The 17,633-nt window shown below is 41.6% G+C and overlaps 1 protein-coding gene across 1 annotated transcript; it reads right to left on the bottom strand.

Moving 5' to 3' along the window:
• Positions 1-2,775: 2,775 nt before the first annotated feature.
• Positions 2,776-11,426, bottom strand: LOC117257194 (intermediate filament protein ON3-like). Its single transcript, XM_033627187.2, has 9 exons — positions 10,871-11,426; positions 8,788-8,996; positions 7,531-7,591; positions 7,311-7,406; positions 7,014-7,178; positions 6,730-6,855; positions 6,326-6,546; positions 6,160-6,200; positions 2,776-3,664 (listed from the first exon to the last, which is right to left on the bottom strand). The coding sequence occupies exons 1-9, from the start codon at positions 11,333-11,335 to the stop codon at positions 3,348-3,350; spliced, it is 1,701 nt and encodes a 566-aa protein (XP_033483078.1). The 5' UTR covers positions 11,336-11,426; the 3' UTR covers positions 2,776-3,347.
• Between the last annotated feature and the right edge of the window lie 6,207 nt (positions 11,427-17,633).

A 17,633-nucleotide genomic window follows, 5' to 3' on the forward strand; every position in this document is an offset into this window, starting at 1 on the left:
TGTCTCTTGGATTCAGTGTGATAAATATTATCTGTAGTATTCCTGAGAAATTCCCTTGTCGTCTCCATCTTTCATGTTAATTAATCTTGGGGAACCACACTTTTTTTTCCTGCCCACTCCTACCCACAACAAGAGATAAAACCGCAGGACCTGTGAGATCCCTCTAGACCAGGCTGCAAAAACAAGAGCAACAATCATTCACCGATGGCCCGACATTGGGTTTGGTGTTACAGGGCCCTTACATTTAACAGGCACATTTCAGGTTGCAGCTGAAAACACAAGCAGATGACAACATGTGCAGCACATTTAGAAATGATATGCTGCAAAGTAAGAAAAAAACCCAACCAAATATTGCGACATGTTATCAAAACAGAAAACCCAACCACATACTGAGAACACAGCCAACTAGAGAAACATGTCACAAAACCAGAAAAGGACTGAATACAGAAGCTCTGAGTTGCACAGAACTCAACAGATGTTTCCAAGGAACACGACAATGAATACACCCAGACACACTTGCCATGGTTTGTGGCTAAAGTTAATGAAAGTTTTTTTTTTAAGCTTTTTCACTTGGATTGCATGATTCAGATATTATTGCAGATATTTCCTGTTAATCAAGTATTGAACACTTACTAAAATCGAATGCTTTTTGTTGATCCATTCAGACACACATACTTAATATCCACATACACAGGTACATAATATCTGAAACATGCAATCAGAAGATTGAAACAAAAAAAGATATGTTAGCTCATTCCCATTAAATGTATTAAATTTCTTTTTCATTAGTTTCCATTGTGCTCTGTTTGACTTGCAGCGTTTCTGTGTTTGTTTCTTTACACTCTGATAGTGCTTTTAGCTGAGTAAACAATAGGAGTCATTCTTCCAGCTCCGCTGCAAATACATTTTCTAATTCCTTTAGTGAAAGCAGAGTCAGTGTCAACCACCACAGCTTCTTATACAGGCACAGTTTGTGTTCTGAGCAGTTTATATTAAGCACAAGAAGACGAGAGGTGGAGTTTTCATTTCAGGTCGGCTATTACATCTTTTACTGTGAACATATTTGTGTGTGCAGACTGCTTCGCTGTGATATCATGTTTATGCAGTTAACTAATCAAACCTTCAACCCTGAAAAAGCTCCAGTGTAGGCTGGAGTTCTGTTAAGAGCATTGAATGGTGGGTGGTATTGTGGGATTTGTGCAGTTCTCTGTCCCAAACTTTATGAGAGGTTGTATAGCCTTGGGTGCGGCACCACCTCCCACAACTCATGTTCAAACCTGTTCCTCTAGGGCTGCAAAGGCCTCTTTACGTAATCATTTATTTAAAGAAGAAAAAGACCTTATTCCTCAGATAAGTCACATATGGTACGTCAGTGCACTCACAGCCTCTCACACATATTAGCTTTGGCATGAGTTGCTGGGTTGTTTTTCATGATTCAACTCTTGGAGTATTTGAATTAGACTGTATCTTTGGATTTGTTTGTTTTGTATGCACTCTGCGTGAACTTTAGATACATGCTTATTGAAAGTGATTAAAGTGTTGGCAACATGACATTTGCTGACATTTTATAGGAATACATGACCTTCAGTTCATTTTGTTAAAAATGAACCCCTGCAATTAGCATGCACCTGGACCGAGGCAGGCTGGGACCTGTCAGAGAAATGTGTAGAATATTATGTAAGTTTTCATCTTTGAACTTTTAAAATTACAACTTGTTTGCGTTCATGCTTGCGTGCGTATGTGCGTGTGTATGACTTAGGCGGGGCCACATTTTAGAGGAAAGACCAGTTTTCTGGCTTGTTGAATTTAGGATAAAAGCTGTGTTCCCAGCTATGAAAAGAAAGCTGATTTTTGGGTCTAGAGTTAGGGTTAGGGAAATTGTGGGTTAGGGTAAGTCTCCAGAAAATGAATGTCAAGCCCCTTTCACTCATGCAGGAACATTCCCTGCATGGACTCATGTATAAAGGGGAACAATGATCAGTATTCAGAGAAATATGCTCTGCTAATGTCCCACCTACAAACCTAAAATTTTAGGGGAAATGCCTGTACGGCTGTATGGTGAATAAAAGTAGTAGTAGCAGGTAGACGCACGTAAGATGTTACTTCCTTCTAACACTTTCATGGGGAGCTAGCAAGCCAATCCTCTGCTCGTGATGAATTTGAATCTGCGACTTAAATACAATTTAGTATTCACAGTGCTTCTGCAGGTGATTTGATAACTAACAAGTAAAAATAAAACACATTAGAAGAACACTGACATCAGATAAAAACAGCAAGAATCTTTTACTGCTGAGTTTCATGCATCCAAAAGTGTTGCATTGCCACCATCTGCTGGACTGCCCCTTGCCCTATCTATTCAGGCACCGTCATGGCATGTGTGAAAGGGCACAAGATACAAATGTGCATATGTGAACAGTGAAAATCCCAAGCAGTGCCTGAAAATTACCTCAGTAATGTGAAAAAGGCTTAAGTCTTTGCTAGTTTACACAAAAGAGACCTAAGTAAACAAGTGTGTGTTTGTGTGCATGTGAGTGTTGACACACCAGATCATGTAGCGAGTGCCTTCAGGATGATTACAAATGTTTTCCCAGGATACAGTCTCTCATTGTGACCTTCAGTGTTTTGTTTTTTTAATATTTATTTTCAAAGTTAAGGTCCTCATTTTCCCACAAAAGAGCTTTCTAAGAGCATTGAAAGATCAAGTTATTTCCTGAAGTGCACTAACTTATGTGGAACCCTACAGTCCCACCAAACATGACAGAACACCAGGTAAAATACTGTTTGAAGAAGATTTATTGTCGAGCAAACAGAACTCCAGGTGTTGCCAACGGTAGCACACTGAGAAAGGTTTTCTCTGATCAGAAGTCGTGAAGACTTTTGTGGCAGATTTTAATCTTAGTAATCTGTTCAGGTACAGCAGGTTCAGCATGAGGAGATCAACATGGAGATGTTTTATTTTTCCCAAATTACTCCTATCAGCAGTTTGCTTTTACACTTGATGTGGCAGCAGTGCAGGACAAGATAGAACAGCAGAGGAAAACACGTACAACAGTGCCACCCACTGGATAAACAAGTGTGGTGCAGTGATCACTGAACCACAGGCAGTGACTCAGACTACAGTTGACAGCAAAGTTTCAGAAACCTGAACAAAGACTCATCCATTAGCACCTCTTCATTAAAAAAATCTGTAGGATAGTTGTTTACACCTCTTACAGCAGAAACACTATTTGGTGAAGGCACTTTGGTGAGCGAATCATTAAAGAACTGGATAATAAAGCAGAGTAGGTGTGCTTTTTCTTAACTTCCAAGACCAAGATCATCAACATGACAAGACAGTAACAAACACATCACTCCACAGCCTCAGGCTCAGGCTCAGCCTCCTCCTGCTCCTCTGTCTTCTCCACAGCAGCCTCCTCCTCAGCTGCTATCTGTACTTCCTCCTCCTTTTGCTCTTCCTGCTCTTCCTGTACCTCCTCCTTCTCCTCCACCGTCTTGTCCTCGGTCTTGATCACCACGGTTTCTGTCTTGGTGACTGTGGTGCTCTTCACTGATGCCCCCTCGATATCAGCGATAGCATTGCCGCTGGCCTTGACTCCACCGAAGGAGCAGCTGACGTAGGATGGGGTTCTGGAGCTCTCCAGGCCGTAGGCATTGTAGTTCACAGCTGCACATTGAAAAGTAAAGGACTGTCATTAGCACCAACACACAATAGTGGGGAAAAGGGTGGCAAAAGGTGACATTTGGATAGACACATGTCTATAATGATCTGAATATCTTTTTGTAACGTCAAAGGCTGTGGGGGAGTTACTAATAATCTTAGAAATCTCAGCACATGTCAGAAACAGAAGGTGATGAAGGCCTAAATTGCCAACTGAGACATTAAATGACTGTATTACAGTATGGGACATTTCATCAGACTGCAGTGCAGCAGGTCATTGGAGCTTCCAGCCATGTCCAGGTTACGCTCACTGAGGTCATTTGACTTCACCTGTAACGGCATCACAGCAGTCACGCCAAGGTTGGGTTTGTTACAAAAATTATTTTATTGAAGGTGTCTGACAAGAGAGACTTTTACGCCAGGTGTGAGATGGATGACCTGATGTAAACGACAGCAGCATGCAACTTTGATGATGGTGATGATTGTGATGATTCTTCCAGCACCCATCACTGCCACCTTAACCGAAACGGTGGCTGGCCACATTTGGCTGTGAGGCAGGGACAGCATTGGTATTTGTTCATTCATAAAGCTTTGATGCAGATGTTTCCACTCTATATATCATCCCTTTTAACTCTGACCTCACATAATCTTGGCAGTCGTTCACAGAATAAGTTGTTGCTCCACGCTCCCTCATCTGCAAAAGACCATAAACCTGGACACTCTGCCACCCTTATGGCTTTTTTAATGCCTTATCTATGTAAGTGTGTGTAAATGCTTTTAACCGCACATCTGCAGCTTAACATATTTATCACCCTGTATTTCTACTTTTAGTGATCATCTATTGCTATTGTTGTTTGTTGTTTTGTGTGATTTAATTTCTGCTTTAACTGATATGCATGATGGTTTTTTGTTTGCTTAGTTTTATCTTTGTCAAAGTCTTTGTTCATGCTCAGCATCATTGAAAATGAGGGTCTCCCTCAATCGATTGATCTTAAATAAAGGTCTGAATGAATGAATGAACCGTATAAAGAGTTTTAACACAATATCTTTTTGAGCATGTATTTGGTGTTTTGCAAATGGAAACACAGTTTTGGTATTTGCTTCATCTCTTCTCTTAAGCAGGCTTACCCTTCCAATAACTGCAACTTCCCTTGACTGCAGCTTGAGTGTGTCAACTAGAGTTGAAATGAGGGGCTTAATTTATGAAGGGCATGTCCCTTTCAGAGAGCAACATTTGAGCCCTCCACTTTTAACAGTCCTACAGCTAACATTATATTCAATCAAAAAATTTAATAAAAATAAATATATAATAACTTTACACACTAAGACTACATGGAAACAGTGCCCACTCAAGTTCCTAGTCCCTCCTTCGACTCCCCCTCCCCTCTCCTCTCATGCAAACAGCTAGCTTGCACGTCAGTAGAAACATTAGCAATATCTAAACCCTCAAGATTACAGACGGAATACATATGATTTTTCTCCACAAAATGCTGTGATTGATTTCTTCATACACACTCCATTAAGTTAGTTAACATTACGTTACAAGCATTCACAGTGAGATCATGTTGGAATATCAATACCACTTGGTAAATATCTTAAAGTCAGCTCACCATAGAAGATGGCTTTCTGTAACTGCTGTGTTTTTACATGTGCTGCGTTTTATTTCAAACAAGCACAGTCAGTTCACAACTGTAATTTATTGGAAATCATTTATCGTGTCTGACTGCATGTAGAATGTGTAGGAAAAAAAAACACGTGGAATAAAACCATCTCCAGGGTGCTATTATTTACCCTCCTCGTGATGAAAGGGACATATCAAAACTAATAAAACACTTTGTTGTGCCTTGTTCTATTTTGGGTAGGGGTGTCTGAAAAACTAGAGCCCTTTTAAGGGAATGTGTCTATGCTAACTTTGTCCCCAGCCCTCCCAAATTCCACCCTGGTTGATATATTCATTATCTTATCATATGACATGTATTATTTTGACTTCTTGTACATGAAATATGAAAGGGTTTTTTTGTTTCCTGATTTTTAAAGTGTGTTGTGGGTTTATATTGTAACATGGCAAAAGTCAAGAGTTAAACACTTTAACCTAGGGGTGTCAAACATAAATGAATCTGTATCAGTCTGTCTTAAAACAGTATGGCAGGGGATGACTTCACCTGCTTCTTCAATCGCTTCTACTTTAGTGGAAAATCATGGGAAAAAGTCACATGTAATGAACATGAGTAGTAGACTGACTGAATGTGGAAAAACTGAGACATACTGTTGAATTTGCACATATTTTTGTAGGATATCGCAGGCTGTTCATCATCATCATCATCATCATCATCAAAAGGGAAACATCTGAGAGGGGTGGTAATTTAAAGGTTATTATGTAGTGGTTTTACTGATCCGGCCCACTGGAGATCAAACTGGGCTGTATGTGGCCCCTGAACTAAAATGAGTTTGACACTCTTGCTTTAACCATTTGCACCATTTGAGGTAGAAAATGCACTTACAAGTCTGTTTGGAAATGCTGGTCTTGATTCCAGTTGCTAACCTGTAGCGAAAAACAGTTAAACACAGGAGCAAAGAGAACACCGTGAGATACGCATGTTGGTAGTCCTACAAACAAGACACTTCTCATCACCTCCACAGGGTGGTGCTGTTACAGCACTATCCTACCTGTACTCCTCTCCTTCCAGCAGTTTCCTGTAGGTGGCGATCTCAATGTCCAGAGCCAGCTTCACATTCATCAGTTCCTGGTACTGGCGGACTTGAAGGGCCATGTCCTGCTTGGCTCTCTGGAGAGCTTCCTCTAGGTCTCTGATGCGGAGTTTAGCGTCTTTCACAGCCATCTCACCGCGCTCCTCAGCCTCTGCGATCTGAGTTTCCAGACTGTTTCTCTGAGAACAGAAGAAAGCAGAGTGGATAGCAGTGCAAACATCCAAAGTGCTACTAACAGAGTTTCCTGAATTACTGGTGAATATTAAAGAATAAAGAAGTCATCAAATCAAATAAAGTCAATTTAAGACTAGATTACGGTAAAATGTGTCCAAATAAACAAATCTAAAACCTGTTATTCTCACCTGTGCTTTAACCATGTCAATTTCAGACTGAAGCCTCATTATCCTGCGGTTCATCTCAGCGATCTCAGCCTTGGTTGACTTCAGGTCATCACCGTATCTGCCTGCGGACTGCTGCATCTCTGCATACTGGTACAGACAGGGACAAGTCAGACTGACACATCAAAATGCAACATGATAATCCAGGTACATGCTAATCTTCTGCTACACCAGATGTTGCTGATGTTTGTTTTGAGCCTAATTTTTTGGCATGTTTAAATTTGACATAATTATCACGGTATTCTCACCTTAGTCTTGTACCATGACTCAGCCTCGGCTCTGCTACGGTTGGCAATGTCCTCATACTGGGCTCGCACTTCAGCGACGATGGCGTCCATGTCAAGGTTGCGGCTGTTGTCCATCTCAACCACAACGGATGTGTCCTTGACCTGGCTCTGCAGCTCATGGATTTCCTGCACAGGATAAATACATGAACATAAGCAGAGAGGACATGGGCATGGTAAGCCATCATTGTTTAGAGGTGACGTATAGCTAATTCAGTTATTCGTCAATGTGCCTCTAAAAAAGTGAAATAAGTTTATTACTGCATCATAGATCTGCTTCAGGAACTCAATCTCGTCAGAGAGCCCATCCAGTTTGGCTTCCAGCTCCACTTTGATCATGTAGGCTGCGTCGGTGTCCTGCACAGGAACATTGAGAATATTCATCATTGCATGTTGCTACAGCCCTGAAGTACAGATGGCCATTGTGTGTGCTCATTCTGCTCAAAGGCTAATTATAGTGTCAAGATCAACCTAAACACACCTTCTTCAGGAGGACAAAGTTGTTTTCACATTCATTGCGCTTGTTGATCTCATCCTCATACCTGAAAAAAAAGAAAAATTAAAATGTATGTACAGCCTTTAAATCAGAATGAATAATAACTATCTACAAAATTTAATCTTTGTGATTCCATCTGATGCAGGAAGTGTGTAGGCACACAGTAAAAAAAAAAAAGTTGAATCAAAATTTACATGTGCTTTCACCTGCAATAACATTATTTGTCACTTGGGGGCAGCAGAAACAAGTTGTAAACACAATATGTGATCATGTCATCCCACTCCAAGATATCACCTGTTACACTGATATGGTGAGCGTATTAGCATTCAGTTTTAAATGTACACATCCAGCAGATATAAAGCAACATTACAATTCATCTGGAGATTTTTTTATTGTTCCTTTTTTGCATTACATAATTAGATAGTACAGAGAGACATGAAAGGGAGGAGAGAGATGGGAGGATGGCATACAGCAAAGAGCCGGGGGTCAGAATCGAACCCCGCCCACTACTAAGACCTCAGCCTACATGTGGTGCACACCTACCAGGTAAGCAGCTACAGTGCTCCTGGAGTCATATGCTTGGCCATGTGGCAAACATAAGTCCAATATTCCCAAGCTCTCTTGATGGATATATCTGGCTCTTTAGCTGCTAAATGCACGGGTATATTCACTAGCTAGCTTCGTCTGCTATGTGGTGCTGGGCAAGGTATGCACAGTGAGTTGTTATAGTTTTTTTGCTGGAAACAGCTGCCTGCTATTGCTAAATGACACGGATGAGTACGATGGGACTGAACCAAGTACGAATGAAACACACTAAAATGATCTGTATAGTGAAGAGGAACACTTCTTTGACATTGTTATTATTACAAGTTTGATTAGTGGAGCATTAAAGGAAAAACTGAGTTAAATAGAAGTGACTTCCTCTCCAGCATCTGCATCGAAAGGAACAGATTGTGCTCAGTGGAAGAAAACAAGGATTTGCATGAATGTACAGACAGCTGTTTGTTGAAACTATCTGTCTGCTGCGACTGAAATGAGCTGTGAGATCGAACCAGAATGGTAAAGCTGAGATGAAAGACAGCAACATGATCTTTAAAGCTGAGGTGAACAGCAGAGTCTGGATATGATTCTTTGTGGGTTCGTCACTGCAAGCAATCAATTTATTGTACAAGCAGACATTTGATCCATTGTTAATATAATAGTATTGATCTTAAGAAGGTTGAAATCCTCTGCTCCACTCACTTGTTCTTGAAGTCCTCAACCAGGCCCGTCATGTGATGCAGGTCGGACTCAAGTTTGACTTTTTCGTGCCCCAAGTTGTCTAGCTGCTTGCGGAGGTTGGCGATGTAGGCTTCGAACATGGCATCGATGTTGGAGCGAGACGTGGTCTGTTCCTGCACAAGTTTCCACTTTGTCTCGAGCATTTTGTTCTGCTGTTCTAGGAAGCGTACCTGCAGACAGAAAAGTAAATGAGCGATCAATAAACTAGCTGCAAATAAACACTTCTGTACCCGTGGATCACACAAAAATAATTGTGAGTGGATTAATAAAATAATGGGAAGATGGGGCTGCATCTACATACATAACTTTTGCAATGTATGCGGAGGGTGGTCAGTGAGATACATGTGGTGTGGACAGAGAAAGAATGCATATAAAGAGAAGGTGGGCGTGACTCAGGGAACATGAATAGATTCACTTTGTTTGCTGATGGACAAAGAAGCACATAAGGATCAACTGAAGGAGAAATGACTAATTGAACCTCTCCCACCTCCAACACTCTAAATGTCACATCAATTACCCCCTCACTCATTTCTAACCCATAGTGCCACATCTCAACACAAAGAGGCACTGTTTCCCAATTTCCCCTTTACAACTCTTCTATTGAGCGTCTTGACCCTGGGTGGGGTCCTGCTACCACCAGGCAAACATGATGAGAAACACACAGCTCCACATGTGTGTGTGTGCACCATATCACGATGGAATGCGAGCTTTGTTTTACAACTTGAAGAATTAGCCTCAGCGTGATTGATTCACAGTTTAACCCACACTGCTCTGGGGTGCGTCCTAAAACAAGAATGTTACAATGGGCGATCGCTGCAGAATCAATGTCAGGTGGAGAGGAGTGTGGTGGAAGTTGTTGTGTTGGTTTCTTGTTAGAAATAAATGCAATAAATAAGAAAATGTATTATTATCATTATATAGTGTAGATATAATCATATAATGTAGAATATTTTTGCTTTAGGGGGGTGGGGGCAGGGGAAGCTTGCCCAGGGCGCCAAACGTGCTAGGTCTGGCCCTGGATATACTTCACCCAGTATATAATAAGCATGTCTCAATCAAACCTTTCCCCAACCACGCCCACTCTTTTTTTCTCCAGTTGTGCTAGGTCCGGTACTGTTTGTTATTTATAATTCTTGTTTGTTAGCTAAGTTGTTGTGTTGATTTCTTGTTAGTAAATGCAGTAAATTAAAAACTATTATCATTGTTATTACTATTATAGTCGATACATAATATATAAAAGATAATCATTTTGTCCTGGGGGGCAGGCAGGGGAAGCTTGCCCAGGGCACCAAACGTGCTGGGTCCGGCCCTGGATCTGTTCCACTCACTATATAATAAGCATGTATCAATCAAACCTTTCCCTGACCACGCCCACTCTTTTGTGTTTGCACAGTTTGTGATTATTCAGGAAATTTGAAAATAGCCCAACACATAACATTTTGCTAAACAAGAATGCAAGAGAGACCTGGTGCTTTATCCACTTTCATAACAAGTCTCTTTTTGTTCAGGATATTGCTCACATTATGATGCACCCCTTGAAGTAAACTTGCTCTGCTTTTCATCCCAGTCGTGCATGTACTCCGTATTTAGCTTGATTCTCTTATCTGAGCTGTGTGATCTCACCTGAGAGTGAAAACATGTGAGGAAGCTAAGCCTTTACTCAAAACAGCCCGTGTCCTCCACAGCATCGTGGTGCATGGCTTTTAGCAGGCTGCACATTGTTATATATACAGGGACTGTATTGTATTCGCAGGGATTGTCTCAAGGATGATCTCCATTGTGAAATCAGACCTATTTCACCTTGAGCTATTTTGGCTTTCAATACCCTAATTTCCTCTAAGGTCCCTGGGCTATTTTTCTACTCTGTGTGGGATTGAGTAGCTTTATCCCAGCAGTCATAGAAACCAACAGAACATCAGGAACAAAAAACCCAAACAGCAACATACTGCATGTGCTGTTTGTTGCTATTGTTGCAGTTTTACATATGTAGTTTTTTGGCCATTAAAGACAAATGTCCTCTCATCTCAGTCTTAAATTGACTGACCTTGTCAATGAAGGTAGCAAAGCGGTTGTTCAGGGTCTTGATCTGCTCCTTCTCCTGGGTGCGGACTGCCTGGATGTTGGGGTCAATCTCCAGGTTCAGGGGGGCCAGCAGGCTCTTGTTCACGGTCACCGCTGTGATGGGGGCCGCCATACCATTGGCCATGCCACCTCCCATGCCACCTCCAATACCTCCACCAAAGCCAATATAGCCAAACTCCACTCCACCTCCTCTTTGCCCAGACCCCCCAGCAATATACCCACCGGCCACTTTAAACCCCCCAGCGCCCACAGCAGCACCACTGCTGCCCACTCCTCCATAGGAGCTGCGGACAGCATAGCTCTGCCTGCCACTGCCCACACCAGAGCCACCGTAACCAGAGAATGAGCGGCTGCTGTAGCCTTGGGATGGGCCCCTGGAGGAGGACACAGTAGAATAGCTGGTGGTCTTCATGGCTCTGACAGACATGGTCACAGAGGGAGCCTGTAGCACAGAGGTGGTGTGAGAGGAGAGACTCTGCTGAGGGAAGGAGAACCAGGCAGATAGACCCTCCCCGGTCCCTGGTGCTATTTATCAGAGCATGGGAGGGACCCTGCTGAGGTGTGATTGGCTGGTGTCCTCGGCAGGGGAGTGAAGGATGAGGGAGGGGGGGATGTCAGGGAAGAAAATCGCCTCGTGTTACACATTTACTGTGTGTTGGACAGAGCACAAGAATTACATAATAGTCACTCTGCCAGTTTCTATAAAACTACTGCAGAAACACTGGAAGGCTCTCACCAGGCTTTTTATTCATGAAATGACATTTTCCAGTCTTACAACATTGCTTTACATCATGGTGAGAAACACTCCCAGCCTATTCTGCATCCATAGAAATACACTGTACTTCAGAGTCTACATCTTATTTCTATCATCAGTACACAAACATGCACACACACACACACAACAACAACACGAGAATATTAAGTCAACCCTTGGGTATAATGAATAATTTTATGACCTTCTCCTGTACTTTACAAGAGTTCTCATGGACGTGACATATTGCAGAGTAAATTGTGGTTGCCCAGTGTGATGTGCTTTATGTGTTTGTGCAGTGACTGTGTGTCTCATAATTGTGGGAGAACCAGATTTACCCACTGACTTTATTCCGCTATCGATGGCAGGCGTGTTGCAACAAATATCTGCATGAAACTCAAAAATGATTGAAAACGGAAAAAAAAGGTAAGTAGACTTCTACACACAGTAGCATCTAGAACGTCAAGTTAAAAGCCTGTGTTTAAAGTCTGCACATTGCACACCTGTAAGGTGCAGTGTGTCGGATGTTGCTATTATCAGCTGTGATCAATGGACCAAACCAGGCAAATTGACACTCACACGCAAGGACTATTGATGAGCATTCCTTCCATATCAGCCTGGTGAAGCGCAAACAGTGTCTTTGTCTCTTACCCTGGACCGCACCTTACTCTTTAACATCTCTACCCACCCATAAAAAGACAACATAAAACTACTGAGACTGCACATCCCAGATAGATAGATAGATAGATAGATAGATAGATAGATAGATAGATTTTTGTGTACCTTTGTTTCCATGGTAAGGCCTTATCATTTCATGATACAGTGATCTGAAACATGAACCCAACCGCCATCTCATTCTGTGGAAATCATGATTCATTTGATGCTTGGCAGATTTATGACTCATGATCTTTTCTGAGCGATTCGATGACCGTTGCCTAATTTTTAACAGTATAAACCCCTTGCTCCCTCAACGAGCATTTTCACCACACCCCTCCTCCTTTTGTTTCAACGTTTTTGGAAAGAAAGAAAAAACTCCCACAGTACTGTGGTGTGGAAACTAAACATGAAACAGCAAAGGGGGCACATGTTGTGGAAAGTGCATCTTAACAACCTGAGAGGGACTTCCAGGCTTTGGACCGATCAAAAAGTGCATGTTTTGCTTGGCTCCTCTCAAACAGTGACGTGACTCTTCACAATGGAGCTGCTGTGCTAAACTTGGAGGCGACCATATATGTACAAGTCAACCAGTTTTTGTTGTTTCATTAACTCAGCCTCTCCAACAAACACACCAGCCGATGAACAAAGCTGTATTTATTTCCCCATGACTCAAACAGAATTAAATTGAATCTCATTCCTCCTGATAAGCTAATTCCTCATTCTTTGTGCATGAGACAAAGATGGTAATTTAAGAAGCTACCCCTCTGACCTTGAGTCTCTTAAGAGGCCAGTGATGTCTTGGTTTGTACAAAGCTGCTATATGACACATCGAGTGAGGAATGTGCTGAGAGAAACACATACATGCTACAAGACAGAGGGGTGTGGCGGAGAGAAAAGATGAGCAAGTGGGGGGGCATGAGAAGACAATTAGCAAAGATAAGAAACAATCCTATTTCACAAGGAATGACAGACTGAGATGTTAAGTGAGAGTGGGCTGGGAATCATAATGGTGTGCAGTAATATTAAGCAGGGCTGCAGGCTATGGCAAAGGTGATGACATCGCTCCTGCATGCATCTTTATAATGATAATGGTGATAATAATAACATAATGGACTTTATGCATGCAGTGCTTTCTGAACAATATAAACAATGCAACATTAAACTCAAGTTAAAGGCTGCAGCTGAGGGAAAAGTCATAAAAACAGAACAGGAAAATGCAGAAAACAAGTTAAAGGGAAAGACAAATACTATAAAAGCCTGTCCGTAAGAATGTTTTTTAAGAGGTGATGGACGACGGTCATAAAGCTGTACTTCACTGTGATGTGAAGGACCCTGCCAAGCCCTCAATACTATCAGTTAAATCTGTTATAAAACTCACTTCCTGCTTCGCCCTGTGATTCCTGTTCAAACAGAGAGTCTCCAGCACAGGCATGAAGAAAATCTACAGGACACGGTGCATGGAGTTTAACAATGGGAGCACACATGAACTCTCTGTAACAAGTCAGGGAGAAAAGGTACAGAACATGCAGTTCTGTAAGCTTCCTAACTCTTTTCTCATTCCAGTAGGTTTATAGGCTTTGAGACTTATGCCCCCTAGTGTTGGAAGGATGGAGGTGTAAATTTGCAGTTTAGGAATTGCACAGGAGGAGTGGCATGATGTGGTCACGTGTTATCATCACTGTTCCTCACTCACTATGAGCTTATCTGCTGTATGAAACTTGATCCATACAAGAGGATGCTGCTGATTTGTTAACCACACTAGAGGTATGACTCTAGGGATGGCAATGTTAGTCAGTCCATCCACTGCTTTGGTCCAGATGGAACATTTTTAGACTATTAGATGGATTTCAGGGAAAACATTTACAGTCCACATAGATATAACCATTTGATTTTGGACTTTTGGCCCCCTGAGGTTTTCTCTTGGGCCCCAATGAGGTCTACATTTGTGATTCAGACAAGCAGCAGCCTCCCGGGCTGAAAAATGAAGTCAACACTGAAGTGACGAAAACTGTGGTTCTTTAATGGCCAATTGAGGCTGGCTCCAAAAGCCAGTCAATTCCCATGGACCTTCATGTGAAAATGCCCAATGCCAGAAGTAATATAAACATGTTTACAGCCTGGTACAAAAAACGGTTTTGACTTCTATAGGTAAATTAAAGATTTTTGACAAATGTACGAAGGGTGAATTTTAATATGCTATAACTCATCTGTGTACATTTTATTAAGGCTTAAAGTTACACATAATTAAGGGCGTGGCAGCTTTGAGTGACAGGCCAAATCTGATGCAGGGGGCTAACTAGCATGTCATATTTTGAGGTGTCCAGCCACTGACCAAGCATCAGTATTTGATGAGTTGGGAGAGAGAATGTGTTGCGTCTGCAGATACTGCAGATAAAGTCCTCGGGCTTCAAGTCAGATACAGCCCTGGCTCCTCACCAGCTCCACCCTCCTGTCCAAATATGTTCACCTCTGGCTCCAAGATGGTGACGGCCAAAATGCAAAACAGGAGCCCACAAGCTAATGGGTGACATCATGGTAGATGGTGGCTATGTTACTTTTATACAGTCCGTGGATTCAGAGTGAGTGTCTTGACTTCTTAAAGGAAATGGCCACTTTAGAATGAAAATACAGACAGTACTTACTGACCCTCATGCCAACAAGAAGTCAGTGTAGTTTTTTAATGCACAAAACCCGTTCGGGGTATCGGAGGATAACAGCTAGCTGGAATAACAGCTACACTTGAAGTGCATGGAACCCACATTTTGAAAATGTAATAAAACTCTGCTAATGCATTTCAAAAACGTCAGAATGGCTCATCCGTCGTAATCCAAGTGTCCTGAAGCTGCGGCATGCAAAATTGACTTGAAAATATGTAATTTACTCCACTTTTATAGCATCATTTCTCACTGTGGTCAGTTAGCCTGTGTGCTGCGTTTACATGGCAACTCGTGCGAGACTAGCTGATGGCTAGTGGTGGTGCTAGTTCTCGAGTCTCGTGCAAGTTGCCATGTAAACACAGCACTCCTACAGGGCAGGCTAACTGACCACGGTGAGAAATTATGCTATAAAAGTGGAGTAGTAAAGAATGGCCATTTCCTTAAATGGAGAATAAATGCAATGAAGTCAGGTTTTATCGAGGAAATTTCAGTTTTCCCTAAACTTTGCATCAGGACCAAGTACTTGCAAAACAGCCATTCCCTTCAAACTCAGCTGCACTTTGTATTAAGTACTAATTAGCAAATGTTGCCATGTTAACAGGCTAAATTAAGATGGTAAAACATGGTAAACCTGCTAAATATCAGCATGTTAGCATTGTTTTTGGGAGCATGTTAGCATGCTGATTTTAGCATTTAGTTCAAAACAATATTTTGCAGAAATAAATGTTCTGTGCTCCTGTTCATACTAAATGTGCTTTGTTGCATATCAAAGCTGTAAAAAGATACAGTGTGTCATGAGTTGCTTAGTTTTTCACAAATTTGACATATATTCATGTTGGCTGACTTTACTATTCTTAAAAAAAATAAATCTCACATTCACTACATACAGATTTTTCCCTATTGTGTTAGGAAGAAACAGTTTTACTTCCTTAATGAAACTAATCATTTGTGTCCACGTGAGAAATGGGAGTATAGGTGACTCAGCTGTAACAGCTCTTACTCACTGCTCCTTTTATGTCTTCCTGTGAAATGTCTTTGCTCTAGAAATGGACATGACATCCTGCAGAGAAAATGTCTCTTAGTCGACACATTTCGCTAACCTCTGATGCGTGACCCCAATGCTTTGCAGACACTCTTGGCCATTAAAACTAGAATATTGATACATTTTTAAAACTGCTTCTTTTGGTAACTTTTGAGCATCTTGTGTGAGTCAGTAAGGGCGTGATCAAGAGAGGGAGGGATGATGTAAGAAAGTAAGCGTGTAAGTGTGTATCACATTCACATGCATGTCCACATTCCTTCTGCATCTGTCAGAGTGCACACAATCATATGCATAAACATGCATATGCATCTATGCAAATGAATACTTTAACTTTGTATATAAGCACACGGGAGCTTCCATTCTGCACTGCAGCTGGGCAACAGGAAACCAATGAGAGAGAGGGAGGGAAGTGGAGTGGAGTCATTCAAGGCCACGCCAGGCTGAGAGCGGTAATAATCTGAGGGTTGTCCAAGATTTGTGAAGCTCATAAACTCATGTAGTTGTTTCCAGATTCCTGTTGTGTGTTACTATGACTCACAGACTCCGGCTTCTCTTCTTTTCCTCTACTCTTTTTCTTTCTTATCAGGGAAAGAAGTGTTAAAGTTAATGAAATAAAATCTGGGGAGTTATCACTCACCAAAAAAAAATCCTCATATAGAAACATGCATGGTGTAAACATGAAACAAAGATCTCTTTATTTAAAAGCAGGGGTATGTGCTACAAATACACAGTATACTAAATATGTTATATAAAACTACTGGTCAAGGTGTGTTTTCTTGTTTTGCGTGTGTGTATGTGTGTGTGTGTGTCTATGTGGTTCCTGGCGGGCAGGGTGAATTGTTGCCAACACACATTCAAACAAACAGACAGTGAAGAGACTGTCATGAGGTATGAGTCATGTTGATTTAATTCATCGTTCCTCTTTATATATGCCTGTCCTTGTCACAGTTCAGATTAATCAGTGCTTCCTCTGCTCTTTGCTCTCTATATGCTGTTTTTCCTTCTCCTGCTCAAAGAGATTAGTCAAGAAATGAACAGCAAGGGGCTGGTGTGAAGTGTGAGAAACACTGAAACTTGATCAACCATGAAGGTGAGGTACAATCAGGAATGAAAAGAACTGGGTTGTATGAAGCTCAGGAGGCTGTTTGAGCCTTTGCCAGTGTCCCCTGGGGCAGTTCAAGTTTTTGTTATCCAGTTCTCTGGGGCCCAGTGTGAAAATCCGCCCTGACCACAACTTCAGCTTCTATTAAACTTAAATGTGCTTTTCCAAGGTCCTGCCAGTACAATGCATTTGCAGCTTGGTTTTTAGGGAAAATGATCCAGTTTCTTTCTTGTTTTATGACAGTGTTTTGCAGTTTTCTGCCAGTTATAGTTCCTAAAGGCAGGGTTCAGGAGTCGTGGACTACATGAGTTTGCTGAAGCTCAGCTACATTCATTTGCATAGTGATTCAAGTTTAAATATTTTTTAACATTTTTTGTGTTGTTAACAACTGAAACTAAACAGTTCTGGTCCACAAGAGGAAAGGAATTATCTATTGATTTTTATTTCACCATTGATTTCCCACTTTAACTGATTGCCCTTTGATCACACCCTGTCAGCAGTATTGATCATTGCTAT

Source organism: Epinephelus lanceolatus, chromosome 1, assembly GCF_041903045.1.
Source record: "Epinephelus lanceolatus isolate andai-2023 chromosome 1, ASM4190304v1, whole genome shotgun sequence".
Taxonomy (NCBI): Eukaryota; Metazoa; Chordata; class Actinopteri; order Perciformes; family Serranidae; genus Epinephelus; species Epinephelus lanceolatus.

Excerpts from the sequence above, each read along its gene's own strand:
- LOC117257194 (XM_033627187.2), bottom strand. The coding sequence starts at position 11,335 with ATGTCTGTCAGAGCCATGAAGACCACCAGCTATTCTACTGTGTCCTCC. Across the intron at positions 8,997-10,870 it reads TTGCTACCTTCATTGACAAG|GTACGCTTCCTAGAACAGCA; the intron begins GTCAGTCAATTT and ends TTCTGTCTGCAG. Across the intron at positions 6,856-7,013 it reads AGTCATGGTACAAGACTAAG|TATGCAGAGATGCAGCAGTC; the intron begins GTGAGAATACCG and ends TGTCTGTACCAG.